Source organism: Alosa sapidissima, chromosome 10 (assembly GCF_018492685.1).
Source record: "Alosa sapidissima isolate fAloSap1 chromosome 10, fAloSap1.pri, whole genome shotgun sequence".
Taxonomy (NCBI): Eukaryota; Metazoa; Chordata; class Actinopteri; order Clupeiformes; family Clupeidae; genus Alosa; species Alosa sapidissima.
In genome coordinates, this window is record NC_055966.1 from 25,397,768 (window position 1) to 25,412,232 (window position 14,465).

Here is a 14,465-nt window from a genome sequence, read left to right on the forward strand (position 1 = left end):
ATGTGTGTACCGAGTCTGATTTTGATTGGACCTTTCCATCAGAAGATATTAGCAATAGAATAATTACAGGTCACACCCTGAAATCTGATTGGCAAGTAACTTTGAAATTGAGCAACAAATTAAAAATCAGAATGAGACATTTTTGTCAGCATGGTCTGTGGATGATGTGTACTAAACTTCATTAGCTTCGGGTAAATGGCCTTGGAGGAGATAGATTAGTTTCACTTTTAGGGCAGAAAAAGAAACCAACATGATAAAAATAATTCTTACTAAAGCAACACGGTTCCAGCAGCTTTACTCTGACAAAGCAAAACAATTCAACCATGTCTGCCAAAAAGGACCAGTGGCTATAGCTACATTGCTAGTTCTAAATTCAGAAGGTTGGTGGTGATATTTTAATTCGGGTGACACACTGCATTCATCATGTGACACATTGTTCAGCTCTGAAGATAGGAATCAGCTTCTCTCCCCTGTCTCCATTTGCAAAGTTGGTATTTTCTTCATTTTTCTTGCCCTTCAATGGATTGTAAAAGTGTTGCCACTTGTAAAAGCCAGCTGATTCTTTTTAAACACATATTGATGTGTTAAACACCCTCTTGAAAGAATTTCTTTTGCCAACGCAAACAACTTTGTCAAAGCATTCATTCAGGCGTAAAATTCGTTTCCACCCGCGCAAAGTTTAAGGGCTGTATTTTGGGTCACCAGCGCATGGCGTAATACTCTTATTCACCCGCGCAAAGTTGAATTCGGTATTTTGCACGTTTATTTTCTTAAGCATTGCGCCCAGGGGTGTGGCAATTAACAACCTAGGCAGGGGCCTGGCGCGTTGTCTAAAAATCGCTATCATACACCACCTAAACCTGGTCAGAAGTCAATGGCGAGTTGTTCAGATGCTATTTTAAGAGCGCATGTCACCAGTCATATTGGCAGGTGCACGCACCATCCTTCTATCATTCATGAACGCACACCAGCGCACGTCCATGCAAAGCATTACAAATTGCACGATTACAATGGGAAACATAATTAGTACAAAGATATTACGAAATACTGTACATCTCATAATGAGTAGTTATTCACCATCATTTGCAAATTGGTAATGACGGTTAAAAGTGATTAGGGGAGAGGCGAGAGACACGTATGGAACACAGCTGAAGACGCACTGTCACGAGATATAAGCAACTCCTCTGCAGGATAAATGTTGTTTTATTCAGTTATTTGAGCAATATTAGGGTAAGTGTTGCTTTTTCCAGTCTATGTTTTCGGTGGTAACCCATTGTCAGTCAATAGTGAAAGTAACTGGATATAACTGTCTTGTCATTGACTGACTCCTTGGTGAAGTTAGTTTCACTTTTCCAATGAGTTCAAATAGACGAGTGCAAGGTTTTAGTAAAGCATGATTTAAGAATGACTATTCTATACGGTCTAGCAAGCAGCCTCCTTCTAATGCGCCTTTGAATGGCAAAATACCGATGCATTTATTTGACATATCGCGCGTTGCGCCTTTAAAGGGAATGACAGATGTCATTCTCATTGGTTTAAAATGATGTTACGCCCCAAACACACCCATATGACTGATTAAAAGACCTAGGAACACCTTGTTACGCCATGCGCTCCACTTTTGATAGCGAAACCCCTCCCAATGTGAACTGGACATCCTACTAAATTTGAATAGACTTTTGACGAGTGACGATGCACTTTAGAATGTCATGATAGGGCCCTAATTCAGTATTTTGCACGTTTATTTTTTAAACAATGCGCCCAGGGGTGTGGCAATTAACAACCTAAGGAGTGGCCTGGCGCATTGTCTAAAAATCGCTATTGTACACCTGGTCAGAAGTCTATGGCGAGTTGTTTATACAGTATGTTATTTTAAGAGTGCATTGTCAACAGTCATATTGGCAGGTGCACGCACCATCCTTCTATCATTTTATGAACGCACACCAGCGCACGTCCATGCAAAACATTACAAATTGCATGATTACAATGGGAAACATAATTAGAAGAAATATATTACGAAATACTGTTGAGTACTCATGATGAGTAGTTATTCACCATCATTTGCAAATTGGTAATGACGGTTAAAAGTGATTAGAGGAGAGGCAAGAGACATGGAGCACAGCTGAAGACGCACTGTCATGAGATATAAGCAACTCCTCTGCAGGATATTTTTTTCAGTCATTTGAGCAATATTTGGGTAAGTGTTGCTTTTTTCAGCCTATGTTTTCGATGGTAACCCATTGTCAGTCAATAGTGAAAGTAACTGCATATAACTGTCTTGTCGTTGACTGAAGCCTTGGTGAAGTTAGTTTCACTTTGCCAATGAGTTCAAATAATAGACGAGTGCAAATGTGTGAAGGCTATGCTAGGTTTTAGTAAAGCATGGTTTAGTGGAATGACTATTCCATACGGTCTCGCAAGCAGCCTCCTTCAAATGTGCCATTGAATGTCAAAATACCGATGCATTTATTTGACATTACGCTTTGCGCCGTTAAAGGGAATGACAGATGTCATTCTCATTGGTTTAAGCTAAAATGATGTTACGCCCCAAACACACCCATATGACTGATTAAAAAACCTAGGAACACCTTGTTGCGCCATGCGCTCGACGTTTGATAACGAAACCCCTCCCAATGTGGACTGGACATCCTACTAAATTTGAATAAGCTTTTGACGAGTGAAGATGCACTTTAGAATGTCATGATAGGGCCCATTATGTTGTTTGACAATATAGCAGTATTTTTTATAGTCTGTTTCGAAGAGAATTCAGTTGTAAGTCGCACTATCTACCATGCAGAGCGATCCTCTGTTTGTGGGCAGTGGTAGATTGGTCATAGCTTTATCTCTATATAATGTATGAGTGGTGGTAGATTGATTATGTCTTTATCTCTGTATTTTAGCGATGGTAGGTTAATTATGTCTGTATATCTGTATATGCGTTATGGTAGATTGACTATGCCTGCATATCTATCTAGATCTAGATAGTAGATTGATTATGTCTGTCTGTCTGTAGCTGTGTGCTAGGTGTTTTTGTCAGGGCGGTAGGTATGTCACTGTTTGGGGTCTAGCTGCAGTGAGTAGAGGAATGGCGGCTTGATGTGATCAGCAGAGAGAGAGAGAGGTGGCAGGTGAAGGATGAGATCAGAAGGAGAGAACACGGCATCATCCTCTCTCTTATCAAATTACACGGTCTATTGACTTCTCCGTGGTGTGTCTGTGTGTGTGTGTGTGTGTGTGTGTGTGTGTCCCTGTGTGTGTGTGTGTGTGTGTGTGTGTGTAGTGGTGTGTGTGTGTGTGTGTGTGTGTGTGTGTGTGTGTAAGGAAAGTCCTTGTCTAAGAGACAGAGAAAAAAAAAAAGAAAGGCTGAGGGAGAAGGAAATTGCATATCTCCTACAAGCAGTGGCCAAAGGGATGTTTTAATTGAATGTTCATGCTTGGTGCCATCCATGCCCACTTTTAATGCCAACAGAAGCTTGGCACCAGCCGCAGCATGAGCAAGGCTGCATGTTCACATCTCCTTGGCACCATTATGGCCAGCACGTTGGCAGACTCATGTTAAACACAGACTCATGTTAAACACTGTTCTTATCTCTCCTTCTATACTCTTCAATAATCCTGTTGTTTCTCCTTCTTAAAGCAACACAATGCAGTTCTTTTACCTTAAATAAGGCTCCAAACTCATTTTGATGCCACAATTACTTATAATGCTGTCTCCGACAAATTCTCCGACATTGCCAATGCATGCCCGGAACTGACGCCATGGGGCATAAATATAAATTCTTCCATGGTGTTGCTTTAAGATAGAATCAGAATATCCTATAAGAAATCTACTCCTGATACAAAATCATATCTCACGTTTTAGTCCCTCGGCAAATGTGATAGTCATACCCTAGTAGAGTACAGTAATTGGGTCCGATCTACTGATTCACTTAAAACATTAATACAAGGTATAGGGTTGCCATTACTCAGCCCTGCTACATGAAAATCCTGTTCTGATGTCATTACCCCCCCCCCCTTTACTGACCAAATACAGGGGCAGCGGTCTGCAGTCGCCCAAACTGCTTTTGTAAAATTTTCATAAAAAAGACTGCAGGGCAATTTCACAGAAAATGGACTTTTGTCACATCCATAACGCCAGTGAAATCCCTTGGCATTTGTATGATGTGAATGATGACATTCATTTTTTGTACATTTTTTCTCATGTACATTCTTCAGCCAAAAATAGCAAATGCTCAAATTCCATGTAATCATTCACATCATACCATGCCATCACATTTTATTGGCGTTATGGATGTTACAAAAAACGTAATTTTCCATGGAATTGCCCTGCAGCAATATTACTGCAGTAATATAACTGAATTGGGTAGTTTTGATTTATTCATTAACTGATTAATAAAATTATGTTAGTCGGCACACACTGACACACACACACGTACACATGCACTCCAACAGGGATGTCTTTGCCTGCTGAGAAGTGTGTGTTTACTATTATTGCTCACACATATTACACATACACACACTCTTTCTCTCTCTCTCTCTCTGTCTCTTTCTCTCACTCACTCACTCACTCACTCACACACACACACACACACACACACACACACACACATACACACACATACAGTATGTACACATGCACTCCAAATGGGATATGCTTTCCTGCTGAGAAGTGTGTTGTCATTATTTCTTGCTTTGAGCATCACTCTCTCTCTCTCTCATGTGCGTGTGTGCACACTCCCACATGGGTGCTGTTCGTTTTGATCTTGGCTCTGCACAATTACACCATGATGATATCACACTGTGTTTTCAATTAATTCTGGCTCTGCAAAATACATTTGTGCTGGTGAAATGTCTACAGGGTGGTGTGTGTGAGTGTGTGTGTGTGTGTGTGTGTGTGTGTGTGTGTGTGTGTGTGTGTGTGTGTGTGTGTGTGTGTCTTTGTCTATGTGTGTGTGTCTGTGTCTGTGTCTATGTGTGTGTGTGTGTGCGCGCGTGCGTGTGTGTGCGCGTGCTGGCAGGGCTTCTGCCTCCGTCACACTTGAGTGACTCACCTGAAACCTTGGAGGACTGACTAACAGAATGCCCTACCTTTACGCACACACACAGCACACACACAGCAGCACAGCACAGCACACACACAGCACACACACTGCTGCACAGCACAGCACAAACGAGGCCTGCACTGAGAGGAGGCACAATGACTATACCTCTGAACTGATCATCCATCATTGTGTTGTGACTCATAAGCTGTGGGTGATGTACTGTTTTATGTGACATTAGACTGACTGTTTTCACTGTTAGAAATGCAATTCCATTACAAGGTGCACATATCATTTGGATGAGCCATAAAGCTTTAAATATTATTCATATACCTTTAGTACATAACTGGTTTACATAATATACTGTACTGTACATTCATGTCAATTATGCTTGGACTGGATTCAGTGAATAGACAGAACCATATATTTAAGCAATATAGCACGAGTGAGAGTGGGGTTGCTCATGGATATTCCCACGGGTGTTGTTCGGCCGTAGCCACGAGCCACTACCAGCAGTTAGCTAATTATGCTAACGTTAGTCTCCTCCAAGTGACATTATACACAATGCTGGCAATGCTGAGAACAATTAGCATCCTCGTTTATCTTACTTACATTGAGTTGACTGTGTGGCTTAATCCACAGATGTGGTGAAGCACTGTTTCGTTATGGTTTGCTAAGGAGTAACCCATTGCTTGAAATAGTGGAGAGCTGGGATGAGAACATTGTGTCAAATCTTCGCATTCTATCGCGGAGTGATTTATTATTAGCTGTGCAAAGTCTGAGTTGAAATGTCCAGGGATATTCCAACTCATGGAACGTCTCTCGGCCAATCAGAAACAAATAAATAGTTCCATACAACCCAATTGTTGTATAATTTACATTAGATACAGGATATGTAGCATTTGTTCACATAAATATGTAAAATTCAGTATATGCACATATTTAATTTCATACAGAACATTTAGGGAATGTGTCTAACAAAGGATCACAGCCATCTAGGTGGGGAGTGTTTACAGTATTACAGTAACAGGCACTGAAATGAAGGCATAGCTCACATGACATGAGATTAATGGGTTTGTCATTTCTGAACACTTCTTCACATTTCTGAAGTGCTGCCCCTCCATGGCCTCTGCATTAGATGGACCCCAGCCTGAATATTAGACTGCTGGTGTGTTTTTGCTCCATTCTCTCTGACGTGACCTTTTCTCTTGGCAGAGGTTCATCCAGTTCCTGGCCTCCAGAAACACTCTTTTCAACCTCAGTAACTTCCTGGACAAGACCGGTTCGCAGGGTGAGTGGCCTGACCGTCTCGCTTTGGTCTCGTTTTTGTCTCATCTGGGCGCTGCTTGGGGACCAGTGCAGATGTTCTCATCCATCCCTGTGATTAGTCTTAACTGTGGGAAATAATTCATGTTTCTTGGGGTGATCACAACAATGGCTGTTCTCATTTAAGTCAATTTGTTCCGTAATTTGACATAATTGTTGCCAGGGTGCTCTCTACAGACCTGCTCAGCGAAGTAATAAAATGCCTTTTCAATTACTGGGTGAAAAACGCTGGTAATAACCATCCACTGCTCAAGCCTGAGTCTGTGAACAATACCGCAGACTGCGCTGAGAGGTGGGTTTGATTTAAGCCGTTTCCATTATAAGTCAACCTGGCTCTCATGGCGATTAAAACAGGTCTCCATGGTGACACTCACACACTCCTCTCACACATGAAAATGGCCTTCTATCACCCAAGTGGCCAGGACAAGCACGGCTTTTAGAGACCCTTTCAACTGCAGAAACAAACGTGTGTGTTCCTAAGGCATTTCCAGTGTCACAGAAAAAAATGAGCTTACTGTTACTTGGGGGAAAACAAATGGCAACAAAAAAAGTCGACATTTTGTACAGCATTGCGTTAAAGTCAGATTAATTTTTATTTAAATATCTGCATAGGTATTGAACTGAAACCCTCTATGAACAGGTTGAAAGGGTCTGTACTGTAGATGAAAAGCTTGTGTCTGAACAGGGAGTGAGATAAGCTCATGCAGTGTGACGAGACGCTGCTTTGTCTTGTTTAATCTGATGGCTCTGTTCCAGGGTACGACATGTCAACCTTCATCAGACGCTACAGCAGGTACCTGAATGAGAAGGCCTTCGCCTACAGACAGATGGCTTTCGACTTCGTCAGAGTGAAGAAAGGGTATGGATGTACAGATGCACTCCCTCAGGTCTCCTCTTGTGGCTTCAAGTGGCGTCTGTGGATTTCATTTTCAGATTGAACTTAGAATCCACAGAAAGCAACCAGCCTAGCAGGGATGGAAAAGTTAGATTTCAGTGGCCTCAGAAAGTCATGAAGGTGTTGAAACTGTGAAAATTTGTCTGTGAACTTCCCTGGCGGCTCTTCTTTTTGATGTTTGAAATAAGAAAGAAAGAAAGGGTTGTTTGAAAATGTGATGCTGATTTCAGGGAACTTCTCCCAGGGACCAATTTCTCAGGGAACTCATCAAATGATGGTTTGATGAAACTGGTTGTCCGTGCATAGACCCTCACATGTGGCTAGATGACCTGAATGTCATTTAAAGATGAATTGCACACCTCCGCCCAAGCCAAGGACCACAACCTTGTATCGTTGGCGATAGAGATGTGGTGTTAAAAATCACACATAGACGGTTCTCACACCTGCAGAAATCTGTCCTATTTATAGTAGTAACTGGATTAGCTCTGATGCTCGACACAAACAAGCTTGTGCCTTCCAATGCCTCCTTCTCTATTCTACAAAATCACCCCGCATAAATGATGCACATGAACTGTGGTTTCACATGGTCCATGCAGCCTATAGGGTGTCCTTCCCAGAGATGAGAGATATGCTGTGTGGCAGTCTACAGTCTCGGACTTAAGTGACCTGAAATGTCTGTGCCAGATCATTACTGTCGCCATAACAAAGGACTACATGGGCATCAGGTTTCAGAAGGTGTGTGTGTGTGTGTGTGTGTGTGTGTGTGTGTGTGTTTGGGAGAGAGAGTATGAGTGAGAAAGACACAGAGAAATCAAGGGCTCACTCAAACCCTCAGGGAGACAACCACAAGTTTTCAAAATGTGTGTGTTTTCGTGAGTGAGTGTGAGTGTGGGTGTGTGTATGTGTGAGTGAGTGAGTGTGTGCACGCTATTGGAGCCAATTATTTCTGGCCCCTCGCTAGGTGTCTCATTGGTGTAGGCAGTTGGGAAGCGTGATAGAGCCTCCTGTACCACAGCGGCAGCAGTGGCTGACTGGAATAAGCCATTACTCTCAGCGGTTCCAGCGCCTCTGTGGCCCAGACAGCCAAGGCCTCTAAACAGACTAGCAGCCGCAGCACTGAATACATAACTGCACAGGCACAGATTGAAACGTCTCTGTCACGGAGCGAGAGGGCTGCTGGCTAGCAACAGCTCTCTGTACTTGGACAGCTAGTGTTAGTCATATCCGGCCTACTGGTTAGCGCTTCGGACTTGTAACTGGAGGGTTGCTGGTTCGAACCCCGCCCAGTAGGCACGGCTGAAGTGTCCTTGAGCGAGGCACCTAACCCCTCACTGCTCCCCGAGCACCGCTGTTGTTGCAGGCAGCTCACTGCGCCAGGATTAGTGTGTGCTTCACCTCACTGTGTGTTCACTGTGTGCTTAGTGTGTTTCACTAATTCACGGATTGGGATAAATGCAGAGACCAAATTTCCCTCACAGGATCAAAAGAGTATATATACTATACTTAACAATGGTCAGTGGTCAGTGTCCAAATAATGAGCTGGCTACTATAGCTACTTCTGTGATATGTATTGTTATACAGTATCATAGGCAAGCTCACTCTGGTCGTCTTCTGGTCATTGTCCATTGCTGAATTTCTCAGTGTCATATAGTAAAAGAATATGGTCTCATGCTGTGTGTGTGTGTGTGTGTGTGTGTGTGTGTGTGTGTGTGTGTGTGTGTCAGGGCTGAGGGTGTCATGAGAACAATGTCCCCAGACAAGCTGTTGAAAGGAATGCCCACCTTGCAGAGTCAGATCGACGCCCTGCTGGAGTTTGATGTGAGTCCTTTTCCACTTCGCCTATCAGTAGTATCACACAAAACGTTTTGATATTAAAAAATCATGTTTAGTAGTCATGGCAGTGCATAGCATAACAAGCACCATCTTTAGTCACATGACCTTGTCCTTTGACACATCTACTGCCAGTGTCAAACCTGAATGTCTGAGGTACCGTTGCATCTGCAGGTTCACCCGCAAGACCTGAAGAATGGCGTCATCAACGCAGCTTTCCTGTTGCTCTTCAAAGACCTGATTAAGCTCTATGCCTGCTACAACGACGGCATCATTAATCTCTTAGGCAAGCTTATGATTTACTCTGTTTTGTTGTGATTGAGATTTATCAGCAAATATGTTTTTAGCAAAACTATCGCTTTTAGTTTTGTTCGTTTTTCATTAACAAGTCTGAAATGGATGTTTTATTACTTAGATATATTGTAGTCATATTGTAGGCAAATTTATAATTGTTAAACTGCCTTCAGAAACATGACCTTTTACTTACAATTGCTTACTTACAATTCTATTGAGTAAGCTGACATATCTCAGTCCGTTCACTCCATAGTAAAATCCCTACACAATTCTCTTTTATGGCACAGAGAAGTTTTTCCAGATGAAGAAGGGTCAGTGTAAGGATGCCCTGGAGATCTATAAGAGATTCTTGACACGGATGACTAGAGTCTCAGAGTTCCTCAAAATCGCAGAGGTACACAAACTTTCTAACTGTATAATAATGAATAATTAATTACAGAAAGCTGATGATTGGTGTTTGATCCTGGTTGCAAACCCTTTCTTTCTTTCTTTCTTTCTTTCTTTTTTTCTTTCTTTCTTTCTTTCTCTCTCCCTTTTTTTCTTTCTTTCTTTCCACAGCAAGTAGGGATTGACAAGAACGACATACCCGAGCTAACACAGGTAAGGATTGATCTTGACTCTTTGAACCTTGAGTCATTGATTCCTTCCATCCCTTATGTGAATTCACACACTTGGTCCTCATATCAACTAACATTGCATGTATGTGTTGTGGAGTCAATTAACATGGTATCGCATGTGTTGTGGGCTTAGCCTACAAATCCCAGAAACCCCAGCAGCATCACCCAATCACAGTGTCTCTTCACCTCCTGGATTGGCTGTGATGTCCAATCACAGACATCCACATGCAGATATGACAGGTCATCCGTCCTATCATGGTGGGTTTTATTTTAAAAAAAGGGGGGAGGGCAGCTTATCCCTGGGATCCATTCTGTCCTCCATGCAGCTAATGGCATCAGATGTGGCGGTGATTGACAGCAACTGTGCCCCTCCCTCTCTTCTTATTGCAGAGGTGCAGAAAGATCACTCAGGCTGAGAGTGTGAGTAGTGTGTAGTGCATACGGCTTATACGCGCAGTCTAGGACAGTTCTTCCATGACTTTCTTCTCTCTAGTGCTCAGAAATAAACATCAATGCACAACAGTAACTCTTTCTCAGTGATCATGGATGTGACTGAAGGATCTAGTCATAATATGAAAGAAGAGTATGCTTGCAGCAGGGTAATTCCAGGTGGAATTCCAAACATCTGGGCTTCGGACTCCGTTGGCTCAACATTTGCATTATAGGCAATTGGAATGTCATAGCCTATAGAGTTTCCATGGATGAAAACCACTTAATGCCCTGACACTTCCTATTGGCTGAAGTGGAACACAAACTACATGCTGAATTGAGTGTTTGTGTTAAGCTCTGGCAGTTCTGGTTCTAGTCCCAGTTCCATTTCCAGGACCAGCTGTGGTTCTGGTCTGAGGTTCCACTTCCAGTTGTGGTTCTAGTTCCAGTCCCACATCCAGTTTTGGTTCTGGTCCCAGTTCTAGTTCTACATCTAGTGCTGGTTCTGGTCCCAGTTCCAATTCCAGGTGTGGTTCTGGTCTCAATTCCAGTTCCGTTTCCAGTTCCAATTCCAGGTGTGGTTCTGGTCCAAGCTCCAGTTCCACATCCAATTCTGGGTTTGGTTGCGGTGCTGGTTCTAGTACTGATTGTGGCTGGGGACTCTTGATCTCCTGCATGGGTTTGATGTTATGGAAGCTCTGCAGAAACTCCCCAGATGGCAGCTGCGTCTCTAGAGCAGGTCCGGTCCAGATCTGGCTCTGTGTCTCCGCCGGACCCATGCCGGACTTCGGCCAGATCTATCTGGAAGATTCCGCCGCAATCTAGGTCACACAGGCTGGTGCGCTGCTGCTCAGAGCATGCACATGATGTGGTCGACTGAGCTGCGACGTGTGAGTGCCACCACTGAGCTCGTCTGGCGTGGACGTGGCGGTGACAGTCGTGCATGGTCTGACGTTTGTATGGAATGGACAGTTCCAGTTCCTCCACGAGTTGAGGAAGGTCTGCAGCATGTAGGGCAGTAGGCCACGCCATGGTTTGTTCATCAGCACGGAGCAGGACAATAAAGTGTAGAAGCTCTGCAGTGTAACTACACGAGAGGTTGTCTAGTTTGAACGTTTCTTCAAAGGTTACCATGTTTTGTTTTTGTAGTTCTGTTGTCTTTGTTCTCTCTCTCTTGGTTTTAAAAAAATTATATTTTCTTACAGGTCAACTTGTGGAGCAAAGTGCTAACAGCTGGTCATACAGTTGATTTCCAGGGAATACATGTGCTGCAATGTAAATAGCTAAATTCATAAATATTCAAACGTGCAAGGTGTATTCAAGGTGAAAACAACCAAGTAGAATTTGATTCTGTGATTTACAGAAAAGTCGTCAAAATGTTTTAAGACAGTGTTTCCTGTGATGAATGTAAACATCCCACCAGGCTGTTAGAAGACCTGAGCTAACAGAAGCCCTAGCCTGGGTCGATGAAATACTGAGCGACATGTGATTCAGAGGCATTCTGGTGATGAAGAGACAGGCCTGTTTTTTTTAGACCAAGAAACCACACCAAAATCCCCAAACAATCCCAAACTAAACTCGTAGCCCAAACTCTGCTTTGAAATACATGCATCTCCTTCCCTTCCCAGAGCTGCCTATACCTCATAGCCCTGTCTCATTTCTGCCATACCAGCGAAAGTACAAATAAATGATTTATCGCTGGCTCTTTGAAATGGCTGTTTATCTCTTTTTTTAAAGCCATTATGCTCTTGCACTGAAAGTGGCTGAGTCACAGAGTTTCTCTAATACAAATATCAGCCTGTTTTCCTCCTTCGCTATACTGAATTAGTATACGTAGTGGATATTACCCAGGTGAATCCTCCCCTCTTCTCTCTGCATCACATCTCTCTTCTCCCTCTCTTCTATCTGTCTGTCCTTCTCTCTCTCTCTCTCTCTCTCTCTCTCTCTCTCTCTCTCTCTCTCTCTGTTACACTATGAAAAGGGGTCAAACATTTTATTGTTAATAACCCATAATAATGTCAGCCTTTATGTAGAGATTGTGTAAGGAAGATCACCCTGTCCTCCCAGAGTCTGCCTGATTTACCGGCCCATTGTCCAGCAAATGAAGTCTGCTCCCTCACATTAGAGGCCTTTAGCAGTCAGTGAGGTGCCTCTCTTGCCTTTCCGCATGGGCTTCCGTATGGGCTTTAGTATTAGGCAGTGTGGAAGACACCCGTTTGACTGTAAGGACCTCATGTGTAATTGAGAACTCCAGCAGTCAGGCCCTTTGAGGTGAATGAGAAGCAAGGACCCCTCCCTTGTGCCAGCTCCATGGCACTAAACCTAATTGCACACTCATTCATACAGACACACACACACACACACACACACACACACACACACACACAGTGCCAGACAGACACTTTTTCATCTCAGAGCGTGTAGCTGTCCAGCAGACTCATCTGAGGACCAGGAGTGTGTCTGTATCCCAGAAAACAAGGCCAGGGAAATGAACCATGAGACAGTCACTAGTGGAAGATGAGCTCGTCTCCTGGTCTGGGCTGTTTTGAGATGGCACTGCCTGGCATGCTCACAGGCGTTGCGCCTATGCAATGGGTGCCCACCTGTGCCTGTCTGAAGCCTGGGCAATGCCAGCACACGTCTGCAGGGTTGTGTGCATGAGGGGGCATGGCACAGTGCATTATGGGAGCATGGCACAGTGCATTATGGGTCTTTTGGAATGTGGTGTCTTTGGCTGATTCCAGGATGTGTTGGTATTACTGTGAAACCGTTTTACAACAGGTAAAGTGCATCTGTATGCTTGTGTGTGTGTGTGTGTGTGTTCAATCTTTTTTCACACCTTCTGTCTTCCTGCAACTGTAAATTAGACACATTTCCCAGTCTGATTATCTGCTTTTTGCCTACATCTGCCTGTGCCATGGTCATCATTACTCAAATTCATATTCCTAATCTCAGATGTCATCTGTGTTGGGAATTATAGCTTCCGGAGAGCCTGCTGGAGTCCCTTGAAACTCACCTCAACACACTGGAGGGGAAGAAAGTGTGAGTGCAGTGCTCCATCACTGGAGTTGTTCACACACAAACACACACACACACACACACACACACACACACACACACACACACACACACACACACACACACACACACACACATACCCATACACACACACATGACAACGATGTCATTGTCAGCTAAATCTGATGTGGCTTTATCGATAAATGTTAATTGATTTTGTGTCAGTCATGTTATCTGCCTAACTGCTGGTTGATATATATAACCTACAACATTTAATACTCATCCCCCATTTCTTTTGCATTGACAGTGATGAGTAAGTATTTCTCTGAAATCACCCAGGAATTGATCTTGTTTGTAATGTAACTGTATGGAATGTAAGTGTAACGTAAATGTAAAGTGTCATCATAATGGCATCGTTCTCATCCTGCTTCATGACAATTCTATGGAGTTGACTTCTGAACTTCAAACACTGTTTGCACAATGGTTATGGTGAAGTTCAGTGACCACATCTGTAGAATTGGAGTGTCTGTTTGTGATGACAATATTTAATGTCAGTGAAATAACTTGGAAAAAATGTGTCCCGTCCTTGAATTCATGTCGCATTGTAAACTAGTATGTTTTTTATGGTGCTGGTACATATATGTACAGTACATCTGTTTTTGAATGCACAGTCATTGACAGTAACACATCCCAGATGTTTAGTTAAGCATGTTGTTGTTACATGTTGCACAGTCAAAAGTCGGTTATGTTTGTTTTGTGTAAGGTGACGCAGAAACAAATCTTTTATTATCTTTTTATTTATTTATTAGTGTATTATCTATCATGATTATATATTATATATTTATCATTTATTCTATTCTTATTCCCCCTTATAGATCCCCCACCAAGGTAAGTAGAAGCAGTGAAAATATTCTTGAACACATTTACTGGAATGCCAGTTTGTAGGATATGGATATATTTTTAAGATATGGAAGACATACAAATAATCTTTATCACAATACATTCAATTCAGTTGTTCAA

The 14,465-nt window shown here is 42.8% G+C and overlaps 1 protein-coding gene across 3 annotated transcripts in view; it reads left to right on the forward strand.

Moving 5' to 3' along the window:
* Positions 1 to 13,473, forward strand: part of LOC121720430 (clathrin coat assembly protein AP180-like) — a 39,416-nt gene extending 25,943 nt beyond the window's left edge. The window contains exons 3-10 of one of the 3 annotated variants that reach the window (XM_042106513.1): positions 6,252 to 6,327; positions 7,119 to 7,221; positions 8,982 to 9,075; positions 9,262 to 9,373; positions 9,669 to 9,775; positions 9,940 to 9,981; positions 10,132 to 10,256; positions 10,389 to 10,520. In XM_042106513.1, the coding sequence (XP_041962447.1) occupies positions 6,252 to 6,327; positions 7,119 to 7,221; positions 8,982 to 9,075; positions 9,262 to 9,373; positions 9,669 to 9,775; positions 9,940 to 9,981; positions 10,132 to 10,256; position 10,389 (660 nt within the window). In that variant the 3' untranslated portion in view covers positions 10,390 to 10,520. Of the gene's footprint in view, positions 1 to 6,251; positions 6,328 to 7,118; positions 7,222 to 8,981; positions 9,076 to 9,261; positions 9,374 to 9,668; positions 9,776 to 9,939; positions 9,982 to 10,131; positions 10,521 to 13,407 lie in introns of those variants that run through there. The other 2 variants (XM_042106515.1, XM_042106512.1) reach the window with 2 other exon arrangements.
* Positions 13,474 to 14,465: the final 992 nt, after the last annotated feature.